At 45.9% G+C, this 9,318-nt stretch overlaps 1 protein-coding gene across 1 annotated transcript; it reads left to right on the forward strand.

The window, feature by feature from the left end:
• Window positions 1-374: 374 nt before the first annotated feature.
• On the forward strand, window positions 375-9,014 carry MMP7 (matrix metallopeptidase 7). Its single transcript, XM_029957411.1, has 6 exons — window positions 375-482; window positions 2,787-3,013; window positions 3,097-3,245; window positions 4,792-4,920; window positions 6,978-7,139; window positions 8,707-9,014. The coding sequence occupies exons 1-6, from the start codon at window positions 375-377 to the stop codon at window positions 8,733-8,735; spliced, it is 804 nt and encodes a 267-aa protein (XP_029813271.1). The 3' UTR covers window positions 8,736-9,014.
• The last annotated feature ends 304 nt before the right edge of the window (window positions 9,015-9,318 follow it).

Consider the following 9,318-nt stretch of genomic DNA (forward strand, 5'->3'; position numbering starts at 1 on the left):
TAAAAAAATTCCTTTAAGATGCATCATGACACAATAAGTCCTGAGGGAAGCTCCCCAATATTTTATATTGAAAAGAAGAGTCTAAGTAGCAATTTCATTTTGGCAAGTAAAATGTGTTTTCTCATGGATTAAATTTATACAGCAAAGTGGAGAATGGGGGGGTAGGAATCCTTTGAAAGGCAAATACCTTGTGTGCTTCCTGCCAATAAGGAGATTAAACTTCCTTGTTGCCACTAATGAAAAATAACACATGCTTCCAAAGTTCTGTGGACACTGAAAAGAAAGAAAACACTCCAATGAGTCACCGGTTCCCACATGGAGGGCTAAGAAGCTATATAAATGTGTGCAGGTCCGGCAGAGAGGGCAGAGCGAGCATGTGGCTGGCGGTGCTGTGTGTCCTGTGTCTGCTGCCTGGTGGCCCAGCCCTGCCGCTCCCCGGGGAGGCGGGCGGCCACAGTGAGTCGCAATGGAGACAGGCTCAGGTAGGTCACTGCCTGGTTCCAGCGGCTCCGCGGTCTCACCAGTGGCATGAGGAAGCGCGTTTTTCAATTAGGGTAGTTTTTCTGATTACATATAATATTGGTTTTAAGCAAGTAGCGGTTGAGAGCGGGCTTCAGAGCCTGCCCAAACCGGGTTCAGGCTCCGCCCCTCCTGCCTCACCACGCAGATGACCAGGGGGATGTTTGTGCACTTCTGGGAGCTGCAGTGTTGCCCTGTGCAAGCTGGAGATGGTAGTGCCATTGCCCCACGGGGGTGCTGTGGGGCCTGACGTAGGGTGCCCCCTCAATGAGTTGAAGTTGTTGATGTTGTTATTTCTTGTGGCTTGAGATTCTTTTCATAAAGAGCTGAGTGTTGCTCTGAAGACAAGGACTCCTGGTGACGGCTGGAAATCAGAAAACAAGGGTAGAGTTGACAGCTGTCCCCTTACAAGACGATGGGGATGGTGGGTGGGCACGCACTCGTGACTTTGTCCAATGGGGACAGAAATACTGAGTTTCACAGCTCACGGGATTGTTCTAGTGAATAAGTGAGTGATAATAGTGCCAACTATTATGCATGCAACAATGATTGGTTACAAAGTGCTTCATATACTGCGTGCCAGTGAGCCCGCCATTTCCTCTCTCCCCGGAAATGAAGGAAAGTTACCTTCACTCACATACTTGGTAATGGTCGCCACAGGGGTCAAGGACAAGTCCTTCTGGGTCAAAAACCATGGTCTTTCCAATATACTACTGAACAAGCAAACTAATAAGTATAAATAGTTAACACTTAGTAAAATAATGGGTTGTTTCCTCCTATTTTTCATAAATTTAAGCCTTAAGCTTAAGAAAAGTCTACTTGTATTTCACATTAATTTTGACTCTGAGAAAGTCCCCATAACATGTTACACTGAGCCATGTGAAATTCCTGACACGTGTCTTTTTTTTTAACCTGCAAAACAGCAATTTCTCAAGATGATTCTAGCAGGTTCTCCTGAAGCAGAATATTTGCAAGAATAGTGAGTCTCTGTACTTAGTGCGGTAGCTGCCAATAAACCCGAGAAAGCAGAAAAATTCATATCAAGGATCCAGAAAGATTTCTTCCAAAAGAATGTCTTTGTAAAGCCTGTAGGGATACCAGGAAGGGATAAAAGCTCTGGGGGGGCTCAGTCAGTTAAGTGTCCGACTTTGGCTCACATCACGATCTCAGTGTTCATGGGTTGCAGCCCTGCATTGGGCTCTGTGCTAACAGCACAGAGCCTGCTTCAGACCCTCTGTTCCCCCAGCCCCTCCCCTGCTCACTCTCTCTCCCCACCAAAATAAATAAATAAACTTAAAAAAAAAAAAAACAGAAAAAAGAAAAAAATGCATCTCCCTTGGTTCCTCACGGGGTGACCCTTTGCTGATTTCCTTCTCTGAGTCATGACTCCACATGACAAAGCCACCCCTCCTTCCCAGGGTGGCTCGAGTCTAAATGTATGTAAAGACCCTGGCATGGTCCCTGCCAGTCACGGGTACTCAGTACAAGCTCTTGTGAAACCACTGCTCCAATTTCATTCACTTTTTACTTTTCCCTACTTAGGCTGCTGGACCACCATACTCATATGCAGACACTCAGGTCCCTTAAGAAAGTGCCAAGGATCCAGTTGTACATGGAATACCCCTGGGGGATCTGCTCTGTCCTGCAGCCTCAAGGTGTGGGCTCTGCTGGAGACTGAGCAACGGAAGGAGCCCAGGACTGGCAGTGAGGAGGCAGGGCCAGTCCTGGGACTAATTTAATAGGTGACCCCGGGCATATCAGCCAGCTGTTATGAACTTTGCCGTCTTCCCCTGGAGAATATGCAAATGAAACACAGTAATTTCACAATATCCTTTCCCAGGACTAAAACTTTAAGTCCCATTAACCTCAGCTACAGCCAGACACTAGAGACTCTCAGGTGTGGCTTTCGACCTCAGACTCCCCCACAGCCCCTCTGCCGTGCCCCGTGGGGACACCCTGGGTGCTCTTCCCCGTGGGCTAGTACAAGCAAGTCTGTGTTTTAGCAAGTGTACAGTGGGTTTCTCCTTAAGTTAATGGGGTAAAAGGGAAACAGAGGGACTCTTTAGCTCATGAAATGGAAGGACTGGGCGTCATTATTGATATTTTCATCTCATTAATGCACTTAGTTTACTTAGTGGCTGTGCAATGACTCTGTCTTCAAACCACTGTTTGAGTCCACAGGAGTCGGAGGCAAAGACGTGTAGACCTCAGAGACATAAGAAGAGGACAATAAATACGATGATACAACAATTTATTCTTTCCAACAGGAGTATCTCAAGAGGTTTTACCCATCTAACTCAAAACCGAGGGCTTCCAATGGCATTGGAGCCCAACTCAAGCAGATGCAAAAGTTCTTTCGCCTGCCAGAAAGCGGAGTGCTGGACTCCCGCATAATAGTGATAATGCAGAAGCCCAGATGTGGACTTCCGGATGTTGGGGGGTACTCACCATCTAGAAACACGCCGAAGTGGACTTCCCAAGTGGTCACCTACAGGTGAGTGTTCCTTTGGCTCGTTTGGGCAGAGACGACTAACCTCTCCCTAGGAGGTCAAACCTTGTTTTCTTGTTTGCTACCAGGATTGGATCATATACTCGAGACATACCACGTGTCACAGTGAATCAGTTAGTGGCAAAGGCCTTTAATATGTGGAGCAAAGAGATCCCGCTGTCCTTCAGAAGAGTTACAATGGGAACTGCCGATATCATGATTGGCTTTGCAAGAGGAGGTAAGGAAGGTGCCAGCCGGCTGGTCCTGTATACTATTTTGCTTGTTGTTTATATCAGTGCCTTCCTCTTTTCAGGATTTAAAATGATATACATGCATACATATATGCATTTAAGATCATATACATACATATATGTGATCTTTATATAGGATATGCATATGACATGTATAATGATATATATATGTCACTATACTTTTTCTAGTTTATTAATTTAGGGTCACTTTTTTTTATGTTTACTTATTTTGAGAGAGAGAGTGAGCAAGGGACAGAGAGAGGAGAAAGAATCCGAAACAGGCTCCCAACCATCAGCACAGAGCCCCACATGGAGCTCAATTCCATGAACTGTGAGTTTATGACCTGAGATGAAATCAAGAGTCAGACGCTTCACAGACTGAACCACCCAGGTACCTCTACAGCGGCGAGAAGGAGGCCAAATCATGGCCCATGAGCCAAATCTGGCCCACCATCTAGTTTTGTAAATAAATTTTTATCCTTTTTTTCTCTTCTGCGGGCAGTTCCATCATTTTATAAAGAAACATTTATGAGAACAGTGATGGTCCTTCATTGTCCTGTTATCAGTGACTATTTGGGGGCTACAATGGGAGAGGTTAGCAATTGTGATAGCTACTACCATGCCCACTAACCCTAAATTACTTATTATCTTGTCCTTTACAGAAAATGTTTTGCTTTTGTAGCAAAATCCCTGGTAGATGTGTATATGCGTACGTGTGTATCTATGGGACAGGTTACAATATACCCAACATCAACCCTAAACCAAGAGAAGGGGTTACAACTTACAAAAAAAGCCCAGTGGTCTCCCCAGCAGCCTGTTGCCAACACCCTCAGTGTAGTAGGAAAGCAAAAAACGAGAGCATTCCCATTACAGGGCTGACAGAGATTCAACCCATATACACAAGCTGCTACTAATGGCTAGCGTTTTGTGGTGCCAATTCAGAGAAAAATACTGTTCTTTCCAGTCCATCCTAACATTGAACTGCCTGGGCGCTATGAATTTAGCTGAAATTTGAACTCCAGCACAGGACTGACAACATCAAAGAAAATGTTGCAAAAAGCATGAATCATGGCGCTCCCAGGCTTTCAGGAAGTGGATAAACTGATACCAGTTCAAAAACAAACACCCCTGCATCACAAAGAAAAGCGCTGGCAAAATTCATGTTGACACTTTGTGCACGGGAGACTGTCTGTTCTGCCCACAGAGAACACGCTAGGCTTTCCAGGAAAAGGACACTAAATGGTACACATGTCAGTCCCTGAATGCAATACAGCACCATTCTCCATCCTGCCCAGGATGGAGTGTAACACCCATGTGCTGGTATACGTGACGTATCCAGTAGGCTTTCAGTCTAGGGTGGTTATCAGTGCTGAGCAGTGGTTTTGTGAAAGGGGATGTTCCTGCAACCAATGAACACGCACGCCACCCTGCTGGGGACGGCGCTGGAGTCCTGGATGGGCTGAGCTTTGTAACTCATTATATCAACCTGAGATGAACCTCGGTCCCTAAGGGCAACTACCCTCTTTGTTTCAGCTCACGGAGACTTCTACCCATTTGACGGACCAGGAGGCACACTGGCTCATGCCTTCCAACCGGGGCCGGGCTTGGGAGGAGACGCTCACTTCGATCAGGATGAGCACTGGACGGACGGCAAGGGTATAGGTCAGCACCGCGTCGCCCTTCCCTTGCATGTGTGCCCACAGACAGCTGACCTTGAGCACTGCTTTACACGATGATAAGTACTGACCCATCGTTAGCTGCCGGTGACCGTACCCTGTGCTCCAAATGCATGATTTCATTTCACGTGCTCATATGCTGTGTGTAGAGAAGCTGGAAGGGAGGCACAAACCACTGCAGGTTCACCCCGCCGGACCTCTCCCAGCCACTCCCTGTGTGTCTCTAGCCAAATTATTTGACTTCTCTGAGCCTTGGTTTCCATCTGTGAAATGGGACTATAAATAGTTCCCACCTCACAGGATTGTTATTTAAATTAAATGAGATAGTGTTTATCCAGTGCTTAGCATAGTGTTTTGGATACCTTAATAATTTGCTAAATTAGAGTTCTTTCTTTATATTTCCCAAAAATAAGGTGTTTGGGGGATTTTTTTAAAGTTTATTTATTTGAGAGAGAGACAGGCAGAGTGGGGGAAGGGCAGAAAGAGACAGAGACAAGATCCCAAGCAGTTGCTGCACTGTCAGTGTAGAGCCTGATGCAAAGGCTCAAACTCATGAACCATGAGATCAGAACCTGAGCCGAAGTCAAAAATCTGACACTTAACTGACTGAGCCACCCAAGCATGCCATGAAAAGAAAGCATTTAAAAGGATTCTGAGTCTCTCTCTCTTTTTTTTTTAAGTTTTATTTATTTATTTTGAGAGAAAGAAAGACACAGAGAATCCCTAGCAGACTGTACTGTCAGTACAGAGCTCATGGGGCTTCATCCCATGAACCATGAGCCCATGACCTGAACTGAAATCAAGAGACAGACACTTAGGGGCACCTGGGTGGCTCAGTTGGTTAAGCGTCCAGCTTCGGCTCAGGTCATGATCTCACGGTTCGTGGACTTGAGCCCTGCATCAGGCTCTGTGCTGATGGCTCAGAGCCTGGAGCCTGCTTCAGATTCTGTGTCTCCCTCTGTCTCTGACACTCCCCTGCTTGTGCTATCTCTCTCCATCTCTCAAAAATAAATAAAAAACATTAAAAAAAAAAAAGAGAGACAGACATATAACCATCTGAGCCTCCCAGGCATGCCAGTAAGTTTGTTTTCCTGAAGAAGAAAGAGAAGCAGAGACTATGATATTTCGGAGTCATAGACAATTCTAAGATCATTACAAAAGGAACCCACACTGTAGCCCAGCCCAAGGACCACAGACCTACCCCCCCCCTGCCCCGGACACTACTGGAGAAAAGTTCTGGTGTAAATAATACAAGGTAGAGACGATTCTAAAAGTAAATATGTTAAATGAACTCATACAGCTGCCAAAGGTCACGAAGAGGGAGGTCGGGGCTGGTGTGACAGGAGGTCACCAGCACAGAGGTGCCTAACGCAGTGACCCTGGCGGCCATGTCCCCTTTGCGAATGGCCCATGACCACCCTTTGTGAGTCTGAGGAGGGAAGGACGACCAAGAGGACAAGGACATGGATGGAGTACAACTGGCATGCCCGGACCCCTGCCCTTCAGTGCGGGCAACCTCACCGCCGCCTCCTTCTCCCCTGACCCTCCGCACTGCCATCTGTGAGCACTAGCCACTGTCTCCAGGTACCCAGGGGCTCTCACCGGTGACAGCCACCGTCCCTAGGTACAGGGGGCTCTCACCAGTGACAGTCCCACATGACTTCCTCCAAGAAGTAGAGGAGGAACTGCTAGGTTTGTCTGTTTTCCACATCTCCAGCAGGTAGGGAGCAGAGCAGGGGCTCAAGCTTGGGTCCAGATGCCCCAAGAGCCTCTGCCTTCCCTCCAGTAAACTGCCTAATGGCCGGAGGGGGAGCACACGGACAGAACAACTATCCTTTGCATCAATGACAGCAGAGGGTGACATTTCTCCTGGGATTCTCATTCTCAGCCGCCCCTGCCAGTGAGGCCTTCCAGACAGCAAGCTGCAGAGGCTGCCAAGACTGTGCATTTTCATAGCTTCTCTGTTTTCTGTTATAAACCCTCCATGTCTTTATTCCCATGGCTGACTATTGTTTGTTACTGTGTGTCACTCTTTGCTTGTAGGAGTTAACTTCCTGGTTGTTGCAACCCATGAACTTGGCCATTCTCTGGGCCTGGGCCATTCGTCTGATCCCAACTCCGTCATGTACCCTACCTATGGAGTCGGAGACGCTGAGAATTTCGAGCTCTCGCCGGGTGATATTAGAGAAATCCAGGAATTATATGGTAAGATTTATGATTTCCCATCAGGGGACTTTTGCATTGTCTCCTCAGGTGGGCTTAAACAGGAAAGGCTGGGAAACTTGGGAAAACACCCTACAACTTACATCTCAAGCCCACTGAGAGGAGAAATTTGAGACCTTAGACACCCTGATGGAAACCAGGCTATTTCATACGATGAGGATATTGATTTTAAATTTTCAGTAACATGATATTGTTCAGTAAACTCATGAAAATGACTCTCCTAACTCATGAAAAAACTCCTAAGGTGTTTTTCCCCCAAGCTGCCACTCAGTATTTTTTCTTGCTCAGTTCAGATACTTCCAGAGAGTGTCCCCCTGAGGGGATGCTCTGAGGAGTAGAGCATCTGCCTTCCTAGCTGCCTAAGATTCTGAAAGAATAGACAAACAACAAAAGCCCTCCAATCAGATGGAGTGATGTCCTCAGGAGAAAATTACCCCTAGAATAAAGTGCATATAAGCTCTCGGTGGAACCTACAATTTACTATCCATCAGCATTTCCTAAACCATGTTCCTGGAAAACTGAGTGGTCCTATAAGACAATTCCCTATGGAAAAACCAGTTCAGGAAACACTGTATTTCAGGTGCACAGGATATTCAAGAGTCCCTCCCATGCTTGTTGAACTCAGTGCTCCCTAAGTGAGAAACCTTTCCATGCAAAACTGAGTGAGCCCTCCCAGAACAGCACTGCAGGGAGCACATTTTGGAAAATACCACGTAGCTGAACCTTAACACTCTTGCTCAAATTGCTGCCACTGTTAAAAAAAAAAATTCACAAACCACTGACAACTGTCGATAAAGTTATCACCAACAAAACAGAAAATAGTGCTTCCCCTTATATACCTGTGAGATTCATTGTGCACTCTATGGCATGGGTTGCTGTCTTAGAACCTTAAAAAAAGCAGAAAGGGAACAAAAAAGAGTCAGATTAGATTTCACATGAAGAAGACCGACCAAGCCCTTAAATTCTTACATGTGAGACACTGAGGTGCCCCTGAGTCAAAGTTGGAAAGAAGTAACTTCTGGACAAATGAAAGCAAGACTTAATTATTTAGGTTTTAAATGGAGTGAGTTCATTGATCCAAGAAGTCACATGTACAGAAGATATACATTCAAAAGGATCTGATTAAACTCATGGATGGGAAATTCTTGATGTTCTTTTCAGAATAATAAAAACAAGTTAGCATTTAGTGTACCCAGCATTTCACAAGCATTAGTTCATTTAAGACAACAATCTAATGAGCAGCTGGTGCCCTCATCAGGCATGTGATCTAACATTGAGAGTGGCTAAGTAGAACTTTATCCAAGATCACACCGTGGTGAAAAGGCAGAGATGGGTAAGGGAGACGTTGGCCCCCAGGGCCTGCCCCCTACCCAGCTCCACCTCCTTAGCCTTCTGAGATTGTTCTTCAGAACCTTTGTTACAGACACAGAAATCAGCTGCATAAATGATACCCTGTACTTGCTGCGACATGTCTTCTGTTCTTAGCATCTTAGGCTGGGTTTTGTGTGTTTTATACTATGTGAGATGTTCTTATTTTTTCTCTGAACAGGAAACAGAAGTAGTTCAAGGAGGAAGTAGGAACTTCAGGGAGAGCACAGGTTCATTCATCAGATTCCTTATAACTGTTCTCCAACCAGAGCTAATGTACATGGTCCTTGAATTCCGCTGAGCACTGACTTGGCTCTTGCCTGTATTGTGGTTGGTTTTCACACATCTTTATCTCTCTTCTTCTGGGGATGAGCCCCTTTATGGCATGAGTGACACATTAATCAATGATTTTCCTCAAGCAACTTCCACTTGGTAGATATTAATAAATATTAAATAGACAGAAAAATAAAGCTTATATTCCATGGTAAAGGATTTCTCCTGGAAAGTACGCTGCACAGTGAGATCAAAGACTGAAATAAGCAAACAGACAAACAAGAATCCCACCACATCATTCTGGGTCTTCCGCTGCACTCACCCCATCACCGTGTGGGCAAGGAAGGAGGTCCAGCCCCTCTCATTCTCCAGCCCTTATCATTTGCTCATGTGGCCCAAAGGTGTGCTGAGTTCCCCTTACTCTCTTGGCCTAAGCTCTCACTCTGAGTGTTCTGGTGAGTCCAGGTCTTCTGCAAAATGCCTGTGAATTCCCAAAGATTTCCATTCCGATAGTCACTTC

This window comes from Suricata suricatta, chromosome 11, assembly GCF_006229205.1.
Source record: "Suricata suricatta isolate VVHF042 chromosome 11, meerkat_22Aug2017_6uvM2_HiC, whole genome shotgun sequence".
Lineage (NCBI taxonomy): Eukaryota > Metazoa > Chordata > Mammalia > Carnivora > Herpestidae > Suricata > Suricata suricatta.

What these genes read in the sequence shown, in the direction of transcription:
- MMP7 (XM_029957411.1), top strand. Translation starts at nt 375, where the DNA reads ATGTGGCTGGCGGTGCTGTGTGTCCTGTGTCTGCTGCCTGGTGGCCCA. An exon ending in CGCAATGGAGACAGGCTCAG is followed by an intron (nt 483 to 2,786) that starts GTAGGTCACTGC and finishes TCTTTCCAACAG; the next exon opens with GAGTATCTCAAGAGGTTTTA. An exon ending in GACGGACGGCAAGGGTATAG is followed by an intron (nt 4,921 to 6,977) that starts GTCAGCACCGCG and finishes CTTTGCTTGTAG; the next exon opens with GAGTTAACTTCCTGGTTGTT.